This window comes from Rhinolophus ferrumequinum, chromosome 9 (assembly GCF_004115265.2).
Source record: "Rhinolophus ferrumequinum isolate MPI-CBG mRhiFer1 chromosome 9, mRhiFer1_v1.p, whole genome shotgun sequence".
Lineage (NCBI taxonomy): Eukaryota > Metazoa > Chordata > Mammalia > Chiroptera > Rhinolophidae > Rhinolophus > Rhinolophus ferrumequinum.
In genome coordinates, this window is record NC_046292.1 from 21,423,355 (window position 1) to 21,447,752 (window position 24,398).

Genomic DNA, 24,398 nt, shown 5'->3' on the forward strand with positions numbered 1-24,398 from the left:
ACTATTGAGTTGAGAATATTGTCAGAAGGTAAAAATGTTCATTCATTCAATAAATATTTATTGAGCACCCATTTGAGTGCTAGGCACTGTTTTCATTATAAAATGTCAGTGAAAACATTTTAGCTGACAAGTCTATGAACATATGTGCCACAGCCGCATTACCACACTCGCTCAGTATTAAGCATATAATCCAACAAGTCATCCTTCTTTTCTGTTATACCCATCCTCCTACCGAACAACTCAAAAACAAGCAAAGACAAGACAAGAGTGTGTTTGTGGAAATTCAGAATATTGAGATGTTTTAATGAGGACCTTTTGTCACACCGATGCTTTGGAGTAGGGAGGGAAGACTGGCAGAAAGAGCACAACTGAGATATCAAGAGATCTATTAATCATCAGTTTGGTGCTCTCTGAAAATGCCTGACAATTGCCTTGGATGGATCTCCATACTTCCACCTTTTTTCAATAAATGAATCACCAAGAGTTTCTTGTCCCCTGCTTGAATCCATAGCATACCAGAGCTAAAATGGGCATTAAAAGTAAAGTTCAGTCCTCTTACTTTACCAGCGTAGAAGCTGAAACAGAGAGAGATGTTATATGGAAAGTCCTCAGGGATTAGATGGCAGATTTGGGACTAGAATCCTGGCTTCTTGACCATCTAAAAGCCTTTTCTATTACATGTTCTCCTAATTGCCCTGTTGAAAATCTGTGAGCCACTTTTATTCTGCCCTTAGTCCCTCATTTATCCCGGCACACATTTCTAGCACTCAGTGCCTCCTTTCTTTAGGGTGCACAGTGACTGGGCACTTGGAGTGCTTTCCTTCCCAACATTACCTGTATTGTCCATTGCATTGGACAAGAGGTAAGAACCTTCAGAACTTAAACTCAGGCCAGTCACTGAATCTGCATGGCCTCTCATGGTGTAGGTCAGCTTGTTTTGACGCAGGTCCCAGACCTGCAAAACAAAAAGGTGCTCTCAAATCAAACTGCCAACAGCAAAGAAAGAGTTACTAAAGAATCAACTGCCTGGAGAGATTGGTAACCCCTTCTTAATCTAGCTCTGGGCCAAGAATGATTTCACCACAAAATATAGGATTTCTATCAAAGAGGAAAAACTCTCCTTTCTGAAAAAGGAAAGTTACCAGATTTGACTAAATAGATACAAACCAATGAATGTCAAATATCCAGGTAAAGTTTAACAAAAAAGAATAACAGAATTTCCAGCTTATTTTCAAGTCATAACAAGATATATTAGGAATTAAAAAACTGGGGTGGCCGGTTAGCTCAGTTGGTCAGAGTGTGGTGCTAGTAACACCAAGGTTGCCGGTTTGGTCTCTGTATGGGCCACTGTGAGCTGTGCCCTCCTTAAAATAAATAAATAAATAAATAAATAAATAAATAAATAAATAAACAAACAAAAACCTAGCATTTAAAATGCTTAAACTATGATTCTTAGCAATTAAAAATAAACTATAACTATATAAAAACAAACATGTCATCTGAAAAAGGCATATGGTTGCATGTAAAATGTATATAAGGAGGTAATATGCAAAGAGATAGAGGCTTAAAAAATTTCATTTAATGTCGCAATATGTACACACACACTATGGAAAAGCACATTTATTAAAAGAAAAATAAATTGCAGGTTCACTGTTGCCTGGGTAGGAAAGGTAAGAAAAACAGTTCAGCTGAGAAAAATCTAATGTCAAACAGAAAAACTATTTTGGTTTATTAAGTTCATAAACATACTGCAGCATTATGAGTTCGCATGCTAGAGATAGGACAGCAGAGTGGAAAGAGTGAGGATTTAGGGTCAGAGTGAACCAGTCTTTGCTCCTTATGAGTTATGTGTTAGTGATCCACCAATCCTCTCTGAGCCTGTTTCTGGTCTGTAAGATGGGAATAACATTTTCTTCTTATGGCTGTTGTGAGGATGACAAATAGAATGCTTAGCATATATATATTGTACGCCCACAAAAGGCCCTCAATAATTGGTAGCTATCATTAAGCAACTCCTAAAAATAACTCTGAAGACCAAATGTAAAAAATGTTTACATAAGGAGCTATTAAGTAAATAAGGAAAATACAAAACAGTATTTATATTTACACAGACTGCAACTATGTGCAAAATATATTAAAGCCAATAGAAATGGTCTGGAATGTCACATAGAAAAAGAACAGCGATTCTGTTAACATCATTGGCATTACACAAAATTTCCTCTAAATTTGATTTAATATTGCCATGTAGTTTTTCTAAGTGAAATTTCTTTTTTCTTTTCCTCTCCCTTTAAGCAAGCCACTTTTCTCATCTAGAAATGAGTTTGGTGTTTCATGTCAAGGTAATACACAGGCAGACAACTCCACTTTCCCCATCAATAGCTCATTCATGTGTGGAACCCAACACATTTATATACAATCATTTTTGTGTCAGGATGTTTGCTGCCTCAATAACCAGGAAAGCTTAAAATGGCTGACACTTTTTGTTCAAACTGTTGATCCTTCTCTTCAGAGAAGACATTGTTGAAATCTTTAGCTTTGTAACAGCTAAGAGAGAATGCAATCTGCCATCCCTCACAGCATTTGGGTGCCATTTCTAGACTTCCCTCCTTGAAGCTTGCACACGTTGTTTGTGCAGGGTCAAAATGTATTTGGGATTTGCTATAGAAAGAGGAAGGCACTAATTTCACCAAAATGTTTCACAAATGTCCTAATCAACTGTTCAGTGAATGTCTGGGTATCACATTAGCGGTAGGCACTGCTGGAGATTAAAAAAAGAATATATAATCCCTGCTCCCAGGAGCTTTCAGTCTACTAGGCAAAACAGACATGTAAATAAAAGATGACAGGACTGTACAACGTGCAATAGCAAAGAGAGCAGAGGGATTAACTCTCTTGTGGTCCAGGGATGACAGTGAGAAAGGGAAGGTTTCATAGAAAATAAAGCATTTGAGCAGGGTATGAAAGAAGAATGAGTTATTTTTGTACTTAGACAAAGTAGAAGAGTATTCCCGGCAAAAATAATGTGTAAAAGCAGAGAGGCATGAAGAAATTGCTGGATTGCAGGCAATTAGACAGAGAAGTAGCAGACAATGCTTGAGAAGTAGGCAGGAAAAGCCAGCTCAAAACCATAGAAGGTTCTGAATGCCTGGCTTGGACCTGATCTTCCTTATTGGTGAGCCACAGAAGGTGTCAGAGTAGTGGAATGATTTGGTCAGATTTGCATTACAGAAGGATCCTTCAGGCCCAGATGATTAAAAGGATGAGAGCAAAGGCTGGGAAATCAATTCTATCCTATTCCCTTACACACTATATTAAAAACAAAACAAAAAACATCAACTAAATTCCCATTCTGACTAGAGCTCAGGATTATAACAAATGCCAAAGAACTGCCAGCTTGACCTTCAAACCATCAAGCAGAGGCACATTTTCTTCTTTTCTTCATTTTCCTCTGATGCCCCAATCCTATAATGCTGGCAGGAACAGCATTGCTCACAAACACACACAGAATCTGTTCCCCTCAGATTTTAAAAGGGGCTCACATTCTCTAACTGTTCCCCCTTTCTTAGAATAGGTGGTGCTGAGAGACTGAGAAGCAAACATAACCAGGCTCTCTAAGGAGCACCTCCTAAAGTACTGAGGGAGTACAGTGATTTGTTAAACAAGCAGGCCCCTAAGTGCTTACAAGTACTTGTTAATAGACTAGAGGTATTATGATAGAGTGGAAAGTTTATTAGCCCTCTGGAGATATTATAGATTTCTGGTACTGGCTCTATCAATTACTACGTGAGTAATCGACTATGTAATCTTGGCCAAATCACTTAACTTGTTAGGGCTTCAATTTTGTGATCTGTAAAATAAGGGATGACTACATGTCTAAGGTCCCTTTCAGGTTTGACACTCTGATCAGTTTCTGATTGAAAAGCAGCCTCTGTTTTGCATTTTTAAAGAAATTTATGAGGGCCTGAAGATAATTAAGAATCTTTCTTGGTCCAGGAGCAGTTCTTCTTCCCTAAGCATGTAAAAATAGGTGGTGTTAGGCAGGGAAAAGACTGAAATTCTTTTGGTCTTACATCTTTCCAGCATACCTCTTAGTTACATAGGAGCAAACTGAAGTCAAATAACTACAGCAACCTTATTTCAAATATTGTCAATACTAACTGCTATTGCCAGAAAACAATCTGGGAACTTGTATCCAAAATATGAAAGAAACATCCTTATACTTGTTAACACATTAATTTTCATCTAGAATTCTACTCTAAGGAAATAATTAAATATGGAAAGTTTCATGCACAAATATGTCTACAGCAGCATAATTTGTGATAGCGATAGATAACAAATAGCCTAAGCATCCAACGACATCACTGTCACTTACTACATTATCAAATATTCTAATAGGAAAAGTAAAATGATGATGATGGCAGCTAACAGCTAATGAACACTTACTATGTAACTACCTTGTTGCTGGGAATATTATATTCTTTACGTCATTTAATCCATATAACAATTGTGTAAGGTAGGCTGATCATTCGCATTTAGAGATGAGAAATGAAAACTCGGAGAGATTAAATAACTTTCTTCCTTTTTTTTTTTTTTTTTTAAAAGAGGACGCAGCTCAAAGTGGCCCATGCGGGAATCGAACCGGCAACCTTGGTGTTAGCAGCAATGAGCTCTGACCAACTGAGCTAACCAGCCATCCTTTCTTAAGGCCAATCTTTCTTAAGATTACATAGCTAGCAAATAAGTGGCAGAATCAGAAAAAACGACCCTAAGTTTTGGGATTGTTATGTATATCACGGTAACTAAAGTTAACAATATTGTATCGAATATTGAAAGTTGCTAAGAGAGTAGATCCTAGAAGTTCTTATCACAAGAAAGAAGAAAACAAAGTAAGAGGAATGTGACAGAGAGCAAACAGGAGGGTCTAGTTTAGTCTAAGAAATCCTCTCTGAAGAGAAGATATGAGCTAAGATTTGAAGACAAGAGTGAGCCAACCATGGCACTATTGCAGGGGAGCGGGATGTTGTTTCCAGATCAAAAACTAGCTGTATGTTATTAAGTGAAAAGAGCATGATACAGGATTTTTATCTTAAGTGTGATTATTAAGATGTTTCCATACAAAACACTGGTACAGAAAAAGAGAAGAAGTATACTGAAATATTAAGAGTGACTGAATTTGGATGATGAGACTAAATGATTTATTTATCTTTTTATGTTTTCTAAATTTTCTTCAATGAATAAAAATTAGCATTCTTACTACTAAAAACATATAAATTGTAATAAATAATTTTATCTTAATTTTTTATATTTTTGTTCCCAATAAAGTTGACTTATTAAATATACATTTGAATGCAATTTTCACATCTCTGAAAAACTTTAAAGGTAAATAAGCAGACATATAGGAAAGTCTATACTGATTTTTAGTTTGGAAAATAAGACATACTATATACAGTGCACAACCAGCTCCCAATGTTGACAAGAGAAGGCAGTGATACTGACCAGTTACACAATAAGGGTGTCCCAGTTTTTGTAACATCATGTGTACTTCTAATAAAAATATTCCCTGAAAATGAAGCATTGACAGAAAAACTTGAATGTTTGTGGACAGAATAAAGAATTTCTAGAATGATAAAGACTACAAACTTGTAACATTAACTGCTGTATTCAAGAGACTATATTTACACTTCCCCATATTTGAGGTTAGTTTGGATTTCAGTACAAAACTGGTACAAATAACCTACCCTAAGAGAAGGTATAAATCCAGTGTGTCTGAGAAGACATAGAAAACCTTCAAATTCTAAAAAGGCATCAGGTATCCCTTCAGGACTATAGCACAATTAAGTATATCTGTTTATAGAACAGTCTAGGAAAAAGAGCCACAGTTTTTTATGATAAAAAGACCTTATTAGCACAAGAGTACTATTCTTAGGTTAGTCTATCTCCACAGCGATATAGACGAATCAAATTCTCATAATTTAAATAAAAGAAGTCAGTCTCCAAAGGTTGTATATAGTATGATTCCACTTATATAATATTCTAGAAAAGGAACTCTAGAGCAAAGAATCAATAATGGTTGGTAAGGGTTAGGGATGTGGAAATGGTTTGGCACAGGGGAGCACTGTGAAATGTTGGGGGACGAGGGGCTGACAGAAATTGTTCTGTACTCTGTTTGTGGTAGTTACCGTGTTTCCCCAAAAATAAGACCTAGCTGAACCATCAGCTCTAATTGTGTTTTTTGGAGCAAAAATTAATATGAGACCCAGTCTTGTTTTACTATAATATAAGACCAGGTCTTATATAATATAATATAATGTAAGACTGGGTCTTATATTAATTTTTGCTCCAAAAGATGCATTAGAGCTGATGGTCCAGCTAGGTCTTATTTTTGGGGAAAATACATCAACCTATGCAAGCATTAAAATTCATAGAAATATATAGTAAAAAAGTTAATTTCCTTGTATGTAAATTTAAGTACTAGTAATAACTTTAGAAGTACAAAAACGATCATAGCTTAATGACACTAACTACTTTCATGGGCATTAGAAGTCCTTTAGTGATTTTAATGCTAGTGGGCTCCCAAACCTCACTGCATGAGCTATTAAGATGTCTTATGTTCTGATTCCATGTTCTGATTCCACATTTTCCACACAGTTATATGGTGGGAAAGGTATGGGAAGTTGAATTTTGGAAATGCTGAATTTTGAAATACTTATTGAAACATGGAAGTGGGGGATGCTGAGTAGCTAGTTATATGCAAGGGTCTGAAGCTGGAGATCTGGGCTGGGAATATGGTCTCATCAGCATGGAAGTAGTCATGGAAGTCATGGACAAAGTCATGGAAGTAGATGAGAACTGTCCAGGGGAAAGAACCCTGGAGAATAATGGTATTTAAAGAATGCACAGAGAGAAGAGCTTGCAGAGGTATCTGAGAAGGATATACCAGAGGGGTAGGAGAGTATGTTGTTACAGCCAGTTAAAAAATAAAAGGAATAAAAGGATTTACTAGATTTAATAACAAGGCGTCATTGATGACCTTAAAGAGAACAGTGTCAATGAAACAATGGAGGCAGAAGGCAAATTGTTACAGAGTGATCAGGAGATACGGAATTGAGGAATGAAAGGCAGGGAAGGAACTGAAGACAGTGAGTATGGAAAAATCTTCAGGGAAAGATTTCTCATAGGCATTAAAAGCATGACTCTGGAACCAAATTCTCTGAGGTTCTATCGTTAGTAGCTGTAAACCTTGAGTTAAGTTGGGCTTCTCTTAGCTCAGTTTCTTCATCTACAAAATGGCATTAATCGTACTTATTTCATAGGGTTGTTGTGAATTATTAATTAAGTGAATCAATCACGTAAAGCTCTAAGAACAATGCCCGACACAAAGTAAGCAGTAGTCAGGGTTAGACGACAATAACATTATTATTATTAGCAATATATCATTGAAGAAGTTTGGCGGTGAAGGGGAAGACTGACAGAACAATAGCAAGAGGACGGACAGTTGAAGGAAGATGCCCCACAACAACCCTGAGGTAGATGTTGTTATCGTTACCCCTGCTGCACACACGAAAAAAGAGGCTTAAAAAAGTTAAAGGACTTGCTTTTCTGGGGAGGTGTCTACAGGCATTCAGAATGGTCCAGCGTGACATCCCGTCGGAGGCTGTCCTGCAATACAGCCTCTAACGGAACTAGGTTGTGCCGAACCCCTGGTAATAGAGTTGTTCGCCTTTATACTAAGAAGGTTGGGAAAGCACCAAAATCTGCATGTGGTGTGTGCCCAGGCCAACTTCGCGGAGTTCGTGCTGTGAGACCTAAAGTTCTAACGAGCTTGTCTAAAACGAAAACACATGTCAGCAGGGCCTATGCTGGATCCATGTGTGCTAAATGTGTCCGTGACAGGGTCAAGCGGGATTTCCTTATCGAGGGGCAGAAAATCGTCGTGAAAATGTTGAAGGCACAAGCACAGAGTCAGAAAGCTAAATAAAAATGAAGTTTTTGAGTAAAGAAAAAAAAATTAAAAGGCTACTTAAAAAAAAAAAAGGACTTGCTTGAAATCACACAAGCGAAAACTAGAAAATGGTGGAACTGGGATTGGGACGCAAGTCAGTTACTCGAAAGCCTGAGCTACCCCCTGGTCTACTGCCTTTTTTCTCCAACATCATTATCTTCTCATTCTTAGCTGTAGACTCTCCACATCTTCCTTTCCATAATCGTGAAAAGAAAAGACACACTGTGAGATTAGGGTAGAGAATCACAAATTAATTCATTGCTATCTCATTAGATCAACACGGCTTAAAAAAAAAAAAAAAAGTTTTGAATGTCTGTAGGTAGAGAACGGACTCTTCCTTTTCAGAGTCCCCACACAGGGACTTCACATTAACTGCCTGGTCCTTGACAGCATTTCTACAAGCTGTAATGCAACCCTTGACTTAGTAAGTCAATGAGGATAGGACACGAAGGAACCAAGATCTGAGTTATTATATTGTCTTCCTTTCAGTTGGTATTAGTGCAAGCTACCATAATCTCAGAAGTTTGGGAAGATTCACCTCAGTGAGTAGAGACAGTGAAAGGGAAATGTACCATAAACACCAAACATACCTTGATATCGTTGTCTATTCCACCAGAAATAATCTGATCACTTGTGTCATTGAAGGTCACAGCCAACACCTGGTAGGTGTTCTGAAATGTCTGGATGGCAGCTTTCTTCCGGATGTCCCAAAGCTGAAGCAGAAGAACAGGAGAGTCTATCTCACAGCACTGCGCGAGGTAACTGCATACACACCCAAGGGCCAAGAACTTTGTGGGGGATGAACCTATCTAATAGGAGCCACCTTAGAAACTTCTCTGGGTATCCTAGTACCTGGTGACAAGTGCCCACAATTTTGCCAACGTATCTAAAGGTTGGTAACAAATCACTTTGGTTGTATTTTCAGACTCCTTTGTTAAAATTGAATAAACACAGTTAATCAGCATACCCTTAGAGTGGAAATACTCTACTTATTTAGTTTGTATGTCCTTAGCACGGCAAGGATATCACACCAGTGTTTTCAAACTGTAGATCCTACCTTATTAGTTGGCTACAATTTACACTAATGTGTGTGTGTGTGTGTGGGGAGAGGGGGAGTGAGACACACACACACACACATCAGCAAACGCTGCAGAGTCGGGGTGCCAGAAGATTGTATCCGACAAAAGCAGAGAACTACCTCGCAAAAAGACTGGCAGAATCAACTTTACCATAACTCGGGAAACTAATGAATAGTTTATAGCAACCAGGAAAACATTTAACAAGGAGAAAAACCACTTGTGTCTTAGGAAGAGTTTTGTAGTGTAACTTACCCTTGCTCCATCCCCTAACTCAGCAACACCTTTGAAGACAACAGCCCGCTTTCCCAGTATAGGTTCCTAGTACCAGAAGGAGCAGAATGGACCTTACTCCTGGTTTTCAAAGAATTGCGGTTGTTTTTACCCGTCTGGTGGCTCCCTGAAGGATAAGCTCAAAGGGTGTGCCTTTATTTTGCCTAACTTGGAGCTCTCCCAGGGTAGAAGCATTTGTCTAAAACCCTTACAGGCAATGCATCAGTCTCTGTTGGCTGGGGCAAGGAGTAACAGTTGGGACAAACAAAAGACAAACCAAACAGCTTTGGAGGACAGGTGGGGAATGAGACAATTTGGAGAACAAGCGCTGTGAAAAGCTCAGATATTTCTGGGACTCTAAAGGCCACTCACATGCCCAAGGCTGGGCACATGCTCAGAAAAGACCTGAGAAGGCCCTACATTCTTCCCTTTTACGAAGAGACCTTCAGTCTCCACACAAGCAGGAAGTAAGAGAGTAAAGGCTAATGCAGAGCAGTCAACTGCCTGGCCGAGAGGTGAAGGCAATGGCCAACACACACACCGCCAATATGCACCGACTGCGAGAGCCCCCCCCCCCACTATGATTAAGGAAATCTTTGCTAAACCATTAGCAAACCACTCAGCAAATGAAACAGAGACTTAAGTGGCTACACATGACTTTATAAAATTATGTCAGAAAACAAACAACAGTTATAACAAGCAACAACAACAAACCCTGGTGAGAATCTAATTTCCAGAGTTGCCACATTTTAATATTTAAACGTCTGGTTTTCAACAAAAAATTTTGAGGCATGAAAAGAAGCAAAAAGTACAGCTCATTAAAAAAAAAGAAAAGAAAAGATTAATAATCTTCAACGAAGGGTACTGGACCAACTAGATAACCACAAGCAAAAGAAGGAAGCTAGACCCTTACCTCACACCATAAGCAAAATTTAACTTGACATGGATCAAAGTCCTAAATTTAAAAGCTAAAAGTATAAAATTCTTAGAAGAAAACATAGGGATAAATCTTCATGACTGTGGATTTGGCAATGAATTATTAGATGACACCAAAAGTATAAAAGAAAAAATAGATAAATTAGACTTCATAAAAATAAAAAACTATTGTACATCAAAGGTTATCAAAAAAAATGAGATGAAAACCAACAATGGGAGAAAATATTTGCAAATCCTATCTCTGATAAGGTGTAGTATCCAGAATAAAGAACTCTTGTAACTGGGGTGGTCGGTTAGCTCAGTTGGTTAGAGCGCGGTGCTGATAACACCAAGGTTGCTGGCTCAATCCCTGTATGGGCCACTGTGAGCTGTGCCCTCCTTAAACAAACAAACAACAAAAACTCTTATTACTCAACCACAAAGAACTGCAAAGAGTCCAATTAGTAAATGGGCAAAGGACTTGAATAAACTACTATTCTCTTCAGTAGAACAATGGCCAATAAGCACATGAAAAGATGCTTAACATGATAAATCATTTGGGAAATGCAAATCAAAATAATTAGATACTACTTCACACTCACTAGGATGGTACTCATCATCGTCACCACCACACAGAAAGTAACACCTATTGGCGAGGATGTGAAGAAACTGGAACATGCTGGTGGGAATGTAAAATGATGTGGCTGCTTTGGAAAAGTTTGCACGTTTCTCAAAAAGTTAAATATAGAATTATTATATGAGCCAGAAATCCCATTTCTAGATATATATCCAAGAGAAATGAAAACAGGTGTTCAAACCAAAACTTGTATATGAATGCAGCAACATTATTCATATTTTTTTAAAAAGTGGAAACAACCCAATATCCACTAACTGGTGAATGGACAAAAAGTGGTATACCCATACAATGGAATATTATTTAGCCATAAAAAGAAATGAAGTATTGGGGCTGCTGGATGGCTCAGTTGGTTAGCGTGCAAGCTCTGAACAGGGTTGCTGGGTCGATTCCCACATGGGCCAGTGAGCTGCGCCCTCCACAACTAGACTGAAGACAACGAGCTGCCACTGAACTTCCAGAGGGGCAGCCAGACGGCTCAGTCAGAGAGTGAGCTCTCAACAACAAGGTTGCCGGTTCAATTCCCGCATGGGATGATGGGCTGCGCCCCCTGCAACTAAGACTGAAAATGGCAACTGAAGTTGGAGCTGAGCTGTGCCCTCCACAACTAGACTGAAAGACAACGACTTGGAGCTGATGGGCCCTGGAGAAACACATTGTTCTCCAATATTCCCAAATAAAAACTAAAAAAAAAGGAATGAAGTATTGATACATGCTATAACATGGATGAACCTTGAAAACATGCTAAGTGAAAGAAACTGGAGGACACAAAAGGCACATATTACATGATTCTAATTATATGAAATGTCCAGAATAGGCCAATTCAGAGACAGAAAGCAGATAAGTGGTTGTCAGAGACTGGAAGGTAGGGAAAAGTAGTGACTGCTTACCTGGTGTAGGGTTTCTTTTTGGGGCTGATGAAAACATTCTGGTATTAGACTGTGGTGATAGTTGCACAACACTGTGAATGTACTAAAAGCCATTGAATTGTATACTTTTTTAATTGGTTAAAATGGTGAATTTTATGTTATGTGAATTTTGCCTCAATTTTTAAAAAACGATAGAAAGAAGACATCAGAGACTGTCACATACAGAAAGCGTTAGTTCATTCAGCAGACATTATTTAGGGGGATATATACTGGGTCATAATATAAAATGTATTCCTTAAAGCGGATTGCGATAAAAAAATGTTTAAAAGTTATTGTGCTTAAGACTATCTAGTTTAACCCCAACTTTTATAGATGAGGAAACTAAAGCTCGAAGAATAAACTGCCTTGAAGAATACCTAGTGAGTCAACAGCAATAGGACTAGAATTTGGTACTGTCTGATTCTATTAATGCTAGATTAATTGGGAAGTATCAAAATGTACGGTCATTTCTTATAATTACTAAAGTAACATATGCTGGTTTTAAAAAAATTAAACATTTATTCTTAATGGCTGCTTGACTTATTAGTAATAGGTGGGGAAGATGAAGAGTAGTTACAACTCTAGCACCCATACTCTAAACAATTTGGTTCTATTTTTTTAAAAAGTAAATTTATAACATGGACTCCAGTTTTAAAGTGTGGATAATAAATAGAGAGGGCCTGCAGATGTTTCAATAAATGACTGACAGGCTTGAGAAGATGAACCACAAAGAAATATTTTAGGAGTATGGGTCATTTCATTCAGATGAGAAAGTCTTCAGGGTGACTGTTCCAAGTTTTAAAGGGAGATCAAAAAAGGAAGGAATCAGCCATGGACTCTCAGTAAAGGCCATGGGTTTAAATTTAACCCTGTGATAAACAAATAGAGTCTGAATCATCTCTGAGATGTCTCTTCCAATTTTCATGATTTGGGATGAAAAGTAGTTTCATTTCATTCATGAAAACATGAACTAAAAACACTTACGTTGTTACTCTGACAAATGGCCCAAAAAGAGTGCTTCACTCCTCTTCCAGAGACCCAATAGCCAACCCCTGCCGGTCAACACCTTTGGCTACAGAATCAAGTCCAAACCTCTTAATTTGGAATTCAAGGCCTTGATAACCTGGTTCCCACATATCTTACCAGACTTAAAACAATCTTTGTCTTAACAGATATTCTCTACTCAGGTCACATCAATCTTTGCTTTTATACTAAAAAAACTATGGTAAAGTTTGATTCAAATATTTTAGAATTTTAGTTCAGGCAATCATCATTTTTTGAAAAATTATTTTATTTTGAAATATTCATAAACTTACCAAAAAATGTGAAAAAAATAACTTTTTTTGCCTAAATCATTTGAGTTGCTGACCTCACTCTTAAATATTACCTTGAACAATAAAGTTAAAGTAATTACTTGAAATTGTGTTTAATTAAGGGGGAAGAGAAGCAAGAAACTGAAAGGATAAAAAAGACAGACATATATCACAATGGAGGATCATAGAAAAAGAAAAAGCTAAGGAGAGACAGAAACACAAGGACACAGATAAAGAAAAGACAAAATGAAAGTGAGAGAAAAGGCACAAGAAGGAAAGGCAGAAATAAAACAAGTTCCTAGATGTATGTTATAGCAGGCTCTCAAAAAATTCATTACGGTACTCTCATCTCTGACTTTTGAAATGCCAATTATCAAATCAGCTACTGTTAAGACACTCCAACTAGGGGCGGCCAGTTAGCTCAGTTGGTTAGAGAGAGGTACTCTTAATAACAAGGTTGCTGGTTCGATTCCGACATGGGCCACTGTAAGCTACACCCTCCACAACTAGACTGAAACAACTACTTGACTTGGAGCTGATAGGTCCTGGAAAAAAACACTTAAAATAAGTAAAAGTTAAAATAATAATAATAATAGTTTAAAAAAAAGACTCTCCAACTATATTACACCTAGGTTAAGAGCTCTGGCTTTTGGAACTATTCCTGAGCCACAGACTCTCCTCCTAGACAAGCATCCAAGGGGTCCCAAGTGATTGAGTTTATTATAAAATTTAGTAGAAATATATTTCAAAGCAAATAATTCAATGTCAGTGTTACCACCTTTAATTATGAAAAAAAAAGCAAATTCATTTAAAAAAGGAACAATCACAAGTTTAGTGTGGTTGTTCAGATGTACTTCTTTGAAGTCCCTCCCTGTTTAATCATTAAAATACCACCCAGAGTCCAAAATTAGTGCCAAAGAAATAAAATGGGTGGTACTACAAAGCAGTGTGTCCTCCTGTGCCCTTGAAATAAGCTACTATTTCTAGGCCTCATTTTCCTTATTTGTAAAATGAAGATGCTGGACGAGATCAATGGCTCCCAAAATGTCAGACCTGCTACATCAAATCATTTGAAGAACACATCTAAAACTCTGATTCTTTTTTTTTTTAATTTATTGGTGTGACAATTGTAAAACTCTGATTCTTAAAAATAAAATACCATTTACATTAGCATCCAAAAAAGGAGACATATTTAGGTATACATTTAACAAAGTATGTACAAGACCTATATGGGAAAAACTTCAAAACTCTGATGAACGAAATCAACTGAATAAATGGAAAGATACTCCAAATTCCTGGATGGAAAGACTCAATATTGTCAAGATGTTAGTTCTTCCCAATTTGATCTACATGTAGATTCAACACAATCCAAACTAAAATCCCAGCAAGTTATTTGTGGAAATCAATTGATTCTAAAGTTTATATGTAAAGAGAAAAGATCCCAAATTGCCAAGATGATATTGAAGGAGAACAACGAAGTTGGGAGGGCTGACACTACGTGAATTCTAGACTTACTATAAAGCTACAGTAATCAAGACAGTGTGGTATTGGTGAAAGAATAGCCAAATACATCAATAGAAGAGAACAGAGAGCCCAGCAATAGATACCATATAGCCAAGTGATCTTTGACAAAGGAGCAAAGGCAACACAATGGAGCAAAGATCGTTCCTTCAACAAATGGTGCTGGAACAACTGGACATCCACATGCAAAAAAATTAATCTTGGCACAAACATTAGACCTTTCACAAAAACTGACTCAAAGTGGACCATAGACTTAAATGTAAAATATGAAACACCTAGAAGGTAACATACAAGAAAACCTAGATAACCGTGGGCATGGCGATGACTATTTAGATATACCGTGTTTCCCCGAAAATAAGACCTAGCTGGACCATCAGTTCTAATGCGTCTTTTGGAGCAAAAATTAACATAAGACCCGGTCTTATATGAGACCCGATGTTATGATGTGTTATATTATATGTTACGCTGTGTTGTGTTGTGTTGTGTTGTGATGTGATGTTATGTTGTATTATACCTGGTCTTACATTAAAATAAAACTGGGTCTTATATTAATTTTTGTTCCAAAAGACGCATTAGAGCTGATGGTTTGGCTACGTCTTATTTTCGGGGAAAAGGTAACACCAAATGCACAATCAACAAAAGAAAAAAATTGAGAACCTGGACTTCATTAATGTGGAGAGCAGGATGTAAGCTGACAAGGTCCTTGCAGCCTACGAGGTCATTCCAAGGGAAACCTCGCCTCAGCATCCTCCCCCAGAAAGAACAAGATAGCACAATCACAGCCGCAGACATACAAGCTTGCAAATACACATAACAGAAGTGCTACTAATACTTGCTTAAATAGACAATTGTTCTAGACAGTATATAAACCGTGTGAAAAATAAAAACTGCGCCACTGCTCTGCCATCCGTGGACAGTGGACCTCCTGATCCCAACTTTCCTGTCTCTGTGTTTTTCTTAATCTCCCACCCTTCCCCCTCAGGCCTAGCCCTCCTGTCTGTGCTGGACGAGGCAATTAAAACTAAAAACTTCTGCTCTGTGAAAGACAATATCAGAGAAGGAGAAGATAAGCCACAGACTGGAAGAAAATATTTGCAAAAGACACATCTGATAAAGGACTACTAATATATGGTGATGGAAGGGGAACTGACTCCGGGTGGTGAACACACAATGGGATTTATAGATGATGTAATACAGAATTGTACACCTGAAATCTATGTAATTTTACTAACAATTGTCACCCCAATAAATTAAAAAAACAAAAAAAAAAGGACTACTACCCAAAATATACGAAGAATTCTTAAAACTCAACAGTAAGAAAACAAATAACCCAATTAAAAAATGAGCTAAAGACCTTAACAGACACCTCACCAAAGATATACAGATGGCAAATAAGCACATGAAAAGATGCTCCACATCCTATGGCATCAGGGAAATGCAAATTAAATCAACAACGAGATACCACTACACACCTATTAGAAAGGCCAATAGGTGAAACACTGAAAACACCAAAAGCTGACCTGACGAAGATGTGGAACTCATTGCTAATGGAAATGGAAAATGGTACAGCAACCAAGTGATTCTAAAGTTTATATGCAGAGAGAAAAGACCCCAAATTGCCAACACAATATTAAGAGAGAACAATAAAGCTGGAGGACTGACAGTACCTGACTCCTAGACTTACTATAAAGCTACAGTAATCAAGACTGTGGTATTGGTGAAAGAATAGACCAATAGATCAATGGAAGACAGTTTGCAGTATCTTACAAACTAAACATATTCTTAGCATACATTCCATTCCTACCATGAGCTCCTTAATATTTACCCACAAGGATTGAAAACTTCGGTCCACACAAACACTTGCACATGAATGTAAGCAGCTTTATTCATAACTGCCAACTCTTGGAAGCCACCAAGATGTCCTTTAGTAGGTGAACAGATAAACCGTGATGCATCCAGCCAATGGAATATTATTCAGCACTAAAAAGAAATGAGCTATCAAGCCATGAAAACACATAGAAGAATCTTAAGTGCATATTACTAACTGAAAGAAGCCTATCTGAAAAAGCTACTTACTATATGAATTCTATGTGATTCTGGAAAACGCAAAATTATGGAGATAGTAGTAAGATCAGTGGTTGCCAGGGTTTGGGAGGTCTGAACAGGCAGAGCACAGAGTTTTCAGGGCACTGAAAATACTATATGAAACCACAGTGATGAATACATGTCACTATACATTTCTCCAAACCCACTGAATGTACAACACCGGAAGTGAGCCCCAATGAAAAGCATGGACTTTGGGTGATTATGTGTCAGTGTAGGTTCATCAATTGTAACAAACGCACCACTCAGGTGGGATGTTGATAATGAGGGAGGCGGTGCACATGTGGGAGGGGGTATATGGGAACGCTCTGTACCTTCCCCTCAGTTTTACTGGGAACCTAAAACTGCTCTAAAAATAAAGTCTTAATTAAAAAAAAATCAACGTATTAAACCGGAATCTAGGAGTTTTTTTTAACAGGTTCTTCAGGTGATTCTGATGTGCACACAGGTTGGAAATCATTGGATTAAGTAACCTTTAAGATCTCACCCTGTTACTAAACCATGTACTGACCGTTTTATATACTAGTTTCACAACAGACTTTTTTGTTTTTCCAGGTGGAAAATCAGCATTTTAATTCCGCAGGCCCGTCTCTTTCACGATCTAAGCCCTTCCTTTCACCTCTCCGGGAGTGTTCTGCCTCTCGCATTTGGGCAGCAGTTTAAGACCCTCCCAGGCCGCCGTCGCTGGCCAGGAGGTAGTCAAACACCACACTGAGGTCTGTTTCCTTTACTTCCGTATAAAGGTGGTAGCTCCCTTTCACTAACTGCTAAATAGTGTGTGAATATGAACCCTCCAACGACCCCAGATTACCAACCCTTTACCAGAGAGGTTCAGAGAGGGTAAACGTCTCCATTGAGGGGACCCAGAGGCCCTGCCAAAGTGAGATCCCGGGTCTGTCCTGGCCAAGCCCCGGCGCCTCACCGCCACGTGGTATTTCCCAACATTCAGAATCAAACAGCAGGCATCCAGGGACAGACCACAGAGCTCTCTTGAGGCCAACAAGGACGGACGGTCACCCCCACCGGCTGAGAAACCCCCCCCCATCACAAGCAAGACTGAGGCTCTCTGCCGCTGAGGAGGGGTGAATCCTCGGCAGAATCGCAGCAGATGAAAGAGAAGCAGTCAACTGCCCCGCAGCCGCCGGAACCACCACTGCAGCGCCGCAACAGAACCGCCACGTGGTATTTTCCAACATTCAGAATCAAACAGCAGGCATCCAGGGACAGACCACAGAGCTCTCTTGAGGCCAACAAGGACGGACGGTCACCCCCACCGGCTGAGAAACCCCCCCCCATCACAAGCAAGACTGAGGCTCTCTGCCGCTGAGGAGGGGTGAATCCTCGGCAGAATCGCAGCAGATGAAAGAGAAGCAGTCAACTGCCCCGCAGCCGCCGGAACCACCACTGCAGCGCCGCAACAGACTTTTAAGACACGTATGTTACTGTCACTATTCTAAAGACTGAGAAACTGAGGACCAGAAAAGTGAACTGCCCAAGACTACACAATTAAGTAAAAGCTGAGCCAAGAATCAATTCAGGTGGTCCATTTAATTCCAAGTCACAATGGTTGGATCCAGTTCTAACATTCTTCTGTAGGATACTTTAAGTGTCTGTTTTGGGAAATGACTGCTAAAAAAAGTTGTGGCAAGGAGGGTACAGCACAAGGGGGAAGGCAAGATAAGGTTCACATTATGTCACCTCAAAAACTTCAACACAGAGACAGACAACACCCACCTTAACTGTACCATCATCACTGCCAGTGCAGACAAGCTGGGGGCCCCTCCTGGCCGGGTAACAGGAATTCACAAAGGAAGTATGTCCCTTCAGCCTTTTAACTCTCTCACCTGTTTCACTATCCCACACTGCCACAGTTTTATCTGTGGATGCTGAGAAGAGCATACTAGAAAGAGGAAGAACAAAAAAAGAAATGAGTGAATATAAACAAGAGCAATCTATCTTTCCTATTTGCCAAAATGTGCCAACCTCTTCAAGATCATGACATGTCGTGCTCTGACAGTTTGGCACATGATGTCGGAATGCCTGCCTCACCCTACCTACCAAAATCCCACGGGTGCTTTAGACCTAGTTGCAAGGTCTACCCTGGGAAATGTAAAAAAAATTTCCTTCTGTCAGTCTCCGTGATATATTATACATCTAATACAGCAGTTTTTCCATCTTTCCTTCCTCTTTGATAGACAACACTTTACACGTTAGACATCCTCCCACTTGGAAATATTAAATCACTCTTTGCTGTAGGAGACAGACAGACTGTGGCAATTCCTAGCCCAGTGGCTAACCAACTCCAACCCTTTCTGTAAAAATCAAAGTTTTTATTTTGTCTTTGAGGATAATTCCCAAGTTATAATTATTTTATAAGACTTTTTTAAATTCAAATATTAATAAGAAAAGTGTATACAAGGCTATGTACCAGTTGATTCAGGGAACCCTAAGATGTTAGAGGTCACAGGTATAAAACAATGAATGTTTACTGAAATATTAATAACGAGATTACCTTTGTATAAAAACATTTCTGTATTATCTAGTTTTATTCTAAAATTACGCAAAACATTCAAATGTCTATGATAAATAGTATGTTATGATAAACGGATGTGCTATGTGAATAACGTTCAGGGAACAAAGCAGCAGATAAGACATACACATAGCTCTAACACATAAGTAAAAACCAAAGTTTTGAGTAGGAAGAAGGCTTGAGAAAAATGTATGATAATATTAACAGTGATTATCTTTGGAGTGGTAGGAATATGGGCTCTATTTTCAGTTTTCTTTTGTATGAATTTCTCAAAATAGTATTACTTTTATAATAAAGATGGCTAATTTCTACATATAAAATTATTTTGTATTATATCTTAAGAAAGAAAACAAATTTGTCTGGGATGTTGATATGTGAGATGATAGAGATGATGTACTTATAAATGTATACATGAAACAATAAAAACCTTACTTGGGGTGACAGTGATAATTAAGTAATTCCCCAAACGTAGCAGTTTTTGACATTATGGTCCCCTGAGAGAGAAAACTCAAGGACGAAATGTGAAAGGATGCTAAGAATTAGTACAAGAAGCAACTGTCATTCCACTGTGGAGAATACTCACCTGCCATCGGTGTTATAATGCAGTTCCATCACTGCGCCACTGTGTCCCTTCAATGTGGCATAGTTATCACAGTCACCATAGACATTCCACAACACTGTTAGGGAGAAAGGGGTTCTCTAAGCAATACCAGGCAAAAGGAACTTCATTACTAGCCATAGAAAGGGTACTTATGAATTTATTAAAACAACAGTTCTGAAATGATACTCCCTTGGAACACCATTGGTTCTACCAGCTGGACCAATTTTCCTGACACAGTAATAAAAATAATGCAATATTTTCACATTTTATAAGGTAAAAAAGTTAATGGATATTTTTTAAAATCTTAAGTTTTTTTCTATATTTAAAAAGTTGGCACCATTACTTGTCTCCTACAAATATAAGCAGACTGAAAAATGGTGACATTACGGAAAACCTAGGAAGCTGCAAATGACTTGAAGATCACATGGCAATGACTTTATAATACATTTACTCAATCCGTACGTAGTAAGTACCTATAACGTGCCAGGTGCTGGGGTTAAATGAGGTAAATGAATAGACATAGTTCCTATCCTCAGGGAGCTTGCTCTAGCAAGGAGTAAAGTTTAATGAGAATTATTAACGAGCACCTCTGTACATATTAAGATATATATCTATATATAGATATATAGATATATATCTATATATCTATATATAGATATATATATATAGAGAGAGAGAGAGAGAGAGAGAGGTTATTTTTTTGCTGATAGAACTATTTCTCGTTTGTTTAATAAAATGAAGCACATCAATAATTCAAGGATGTTCTGCAAAGATGCCTAAGGCTTCCAGATGCTTGGCCACCAGTAAGTTTTAAGGATCACAGAACTAGAACACCTAAACCAAAAGAGACAGTGAACACCTAAACTAGGACACCTAAATTAAAAGAGACAGTTATCATCCACCCTGAGATAGAGTTATAAACAACGAGCCAAAGACAATGTCAGATGCTTCTGTTACCTTCTTTCTCACCACTCTCCCAAAGTGAATTTTCTCCTTATTTCTCACAAATGGGTATTCCTTACTAGTAGCTAAGCACCTGGCAGCAGATCCTAATGATGTACCGGTAGGTTATCCAAGTTGAACTGCCACTTTAGGATTTTCTCCTTCCTTCCCATATGCTAAGATTCTGAGTGGATCAAGAAGACAGCCTCCCACCTTCGGGGAAAGGAAGTTATCTCTCTCCTCAATACTCCCATTAGCCAGTTAAGCCTAGATTTCTTATTTTGCTAAATCAGCTCCAGATTTGCCTCCATGAGGAAGATATTCTCAAAGGAGAGCCACTCACTTCCCAACTAATAACATAACTCCTATATTTACCACACAGACCCTGAGTTTTACAACCAAACTCAGTCAGCATTTTTACAACCCTATTTTAGCGTGCTAGCCACCAGCTTATGTGACCAACTCAGACTGACACCTTCTGTGGCACCAAAGGTTTTAAAAAATAACCGCTATTTGGCAGACAGCGATTATTCAAGATTCAAAAACTATGTCTTACATATCAGTCGGTCAAATCCTGCAGATGCTAAGGTGGATCCATTGGGGTGAAACTTGCAGCAGTATACTTCCCCTTCATGTCCTGAGAGAAGCATGATTGGAGCTTGAAGGGAAGAACATCTTGGAGGCCCCTAAGCAAAAAAGAGACATACAGGGTAGTCACTGCATCGAGGCAAAGGAGGCCGCAAAATTGGGGAGTGGGGGGTGGTGGTGGTGGTGGAGGGAAGACAAGGGAAATGAGTGAGTGGATTTCTCCTGATTTAGAGAACTATAACTCTTCTCACGTAACTTATGCCTCCCATATGATATTTTCCTGCTGAAGTGTCCAGTGTCTGCCTGTTACATTAACTTTCCGCCTCCCTCACTTTGCTCCTGTCCCATAGCCAAGTTTCAATTGCTTATTCATGTTAAACTCATTTCTGTCTCAGGGTCTTTACACTCGTTGTTGCCCTTGACAGGAATCCTCTTCCCCGAGAGCTTCCTGCATTTGGCGGCTTTCAAATGTTTCCTGTTCAGAGAGTCTTTCCTTGATCACTCAAACTCTATCAGTACCCCACCTCTACTCTGTGTTCCACTAACACTCACAAAGCTTACCATTACCTGAAATTACCCTCCTTCTGTATTTGTTTACATATTTTCTTTTCCCCCACTAGAAAAGCTCTGTGAATGCAGGGATCCTGCCTGTGTCATTCACCAGTTTTCCCAAGTTCTAGCTCATTTAGTGAATGAACGATTGAACTGAGCTTCCCAACATCCTTCAGCGTATAGCTTATTGTAGAAAGCCCTTTTGATTATGGTGTTAACACTAAGGCTAAGCTTGGGCAATACACTGACACCTGGGCTGGTATTTTTACTTGTCAGATAAACAACTACATTTCAAAACCCCCCAACTTGTCAGTAGTTTCCAGCTTACTCTTTATTAAAAAAACACAATGTGCCAGGCACTATCCTAGACACTGGGAAAACAGTATTGATCAAAAGAAACAATCGAGTTTGTGTTCTAGTTAGGGAAGCAGAAAGAGAAGGAGGGAGAGAGAGAGAAAACAAGTAAAACATATAGGTGGTGGTATATGTTATGAACAAAAACAACAGGCAGCAATCTGGGTTAGTGAGTACGGGATGCTGCAATTTAAAATAGGGTAGTCAGTAAAGCCCTCGCTAAAAAAGTGATATTTGAATGAAGATTTGGAGGAGCTAAGTGTGTAAACCATGCGGACATCTGGAAGAAGAGCATTCCAGTAGAGAGAACAGCAAATGCAATGGTTTTGAGGCAGGAACACAGAAGCCAGTGTGATTGGAGCAAGGGTGAGCAATGGAAAATTGGTAGATCAAAAAGGCAAAGGGGGCAAAAGATTTTAAAGATTTTGGTTTTACACTAAGTGAAGTGGAAAGCCACCAAAAGTTTTCAGCAGAGGGTAACATAGTTTGACATTTAGAAGGATTCCTCTGACTGCTGGATTGAGAATAGGTTGACCATACAAGAGCAGAAAACAAGAATACAAGTTAGGACCCTATTTGCTGTCATGCCAGGTGAGATAATAATGGCTTAGATCAGGAGTCAGTGATGGAGGTGGTAGAAGTGGTAGCAATTCTGGATATATTTTGAGGATGCCAGCAGAAATTTGCTGACCCACTATTTGAAGCGTTGAGAGAGAAGATACTTATTTCTTTATCTGAGTCTAATAGCACAGGAGAGGTGTGACACTACGTCTATCTCACAAGAAATGTAGTAAAGAGCATGGGTTATAATTTAAAATCTTTTACTACATTGTTTTTCCATCTACAAATGGGATAACAGTTCCTAACTCTTAGGCCAAGAGTAATGGAGTTTTCATTAAAAAAGTACTTAGTACAAGGTCTCAATGAATGTTGACTGTTCTTAGGCTGTTAATAGTGCAGAGAAATAAAGGGAAAAGCAACTTGCTCAAAGTTCCAAAGCGAGCCAGTATCATTCATGTCCTTCCTTCACTCATTCATTCATTATTTCATTCACCCATCCACTCTACAAACTTTTATGAATGCTTGTTTACTCGAAGCAGAATCTCTGGAAGATTTAGGATGCAAAAACCCCAGTCCCGATTTTGAGCTCAAGATCCTTAACTTGAATTCTAACGCCACCTCACAGGATGGTCGAGACACTGAAAACAGTGTAACGTATGGAGCATTCACAGGGTGTCCGCCGCTTTTACAGTTTTTCTGCTTTAACTCCAGGTAGAAATCCTCGTTCCGCCCCGCAGTGCGGAGGAGAGGGCAGGTGCGGGATCACCCGATCCCGATGCTGGAGAAAGGAGCGAGGAAGATGAGCTGAGGGCCGACGGCCGCCTGCTACTTCACTCACCGCTTGCAGCAAAGCTCCGGGCGCCGCCTGCTGCTGACCCGCTCCGGGGCCCGACCCCGCTGCTCCCAACAGCAACTCATGCCGCTGCCGCTTGACTGGAACCAGCGGCAACTCTGGGCCCTTGCGCTTCTGTTGTTCTATCATGGCGGCACCCACTATCCCCAGCCCCGCCGCAGACCGCGCCGACAAGCTCAGACACCGCACGATTGGTTCGGACTTAGTCTTTCCCTTAGAACTTCCGGCTTGGAGAAGCCAATTGGCTTCCAATATTCCCCTCTGCACCGCCCTCTGGATAGTCTCTTGTTATTGGTCAGTTCTTTCTGATGTCATGGGATTACGATTCTGGGATTGGCGAATGGAGCTGGAGTCCCGCCTGGGCGCGCTGTGTCTTGTGGGTGGAAGCGCGCTGACTGGGTTTTGGCGTTTCGCGCAATGCTGCGGTCGGGAGACCTGCAGCTGACGCTGGGTAAGTGTATAAGGGGTATGTGAGGTGGGTAGCTGCGGCATCTGGAGGCGGTGCCTGGGTTGTGTGGTCGGAACCTGGCATTTCTCAAATGAAGGTTTGATTGCTAGGGGGAGAGGCAGGCTCAGAGATCCTATCCGGTTTGTAGCCCCTGGGTTCCCTTTCTAGACTGGAGCCGAGCTGTGGGGTCTCTGCGGTTGCCTGAGGCCCTCGACGGCTGACTT

The 24,398-nt window shown here is 39.4% G+C and overlaps 3 protein-coding genes across 3 annotated transcripts in view; 2 read left to right on the forward strand and 1 right to left on the reverse strand.

Annotated features, from left to right (window-relative positions):
* Positions 1 to 23,904, reverse strand: part of SNRNP40 (small nuclear ribonucleoprotein U5 subunit 40) — a 30,738-nt gene extending 6,834 nt beyond the window's left edge. The window contains exons 1-6 of the mRNA XM_033115876.1: positions 23,712 to 23,904; positions 21,375 to 21,504; positions 19,859 to 19,952; positions 18,480 to 18,645; positions 8,593 to 8,715; positions 835 to 955 (exon numbers count right to left, since the gene is read on the reverse strand). Of these exons, the coding sequence (XP_032971767.1) occupies positions 835 to 955; positions 8,593 to 8,715; positions 18,480 to 18,645; positions 19,859 to 19,952; positions 21,375 to 21,504; positions 23,712 to 23,855 (778 nt within the window). The 5' untranslated portion in view covers positions 23,856 to 23,904. The remainder of the gene's footprint in view (positions 1 to 834; positions 956 to 8,592; positions 8,716 to 18,479; positions 18,646 to 19,858; positions 19,953 to 21,374; positions 21,505 to 23,711) is intronic.
* LOC117026696 (60S ribosomal protein L34-like) lies at positions 7,367 to 7,978 on the forward strand. The gene is made up of 2 exons (XM_033113665.1): positions 7,367 to 7,380; positions 7,531 to 7,978. Exons 1-2 carry the CDS (start codon positions 7,367 to 7,369, stop codon positions 7,976 to 7,978), a joined length of 462 nt encoding a protein of 153 aa, XP_032969556.1.
* A 168-nt stretch (positions 23,905 to 24,072) lies between the features above and the next one.
* Positions 24,073 to 24,398, forward strand: part of ZCCHC17 (zinc finger CCHC-type containing 17) — a 43,746-nt gene continuing 43,420 nt past the window's right edge. The window contains exon 1 of the mRNA XM_033113902.1: positions 24,073 to 24,177. The gene's annotated coding sequence lies outside the window, so the exon portion shown is untranslated. The remainder of the gene's footprint in view (positions 24,178 to 24,398) is intronic.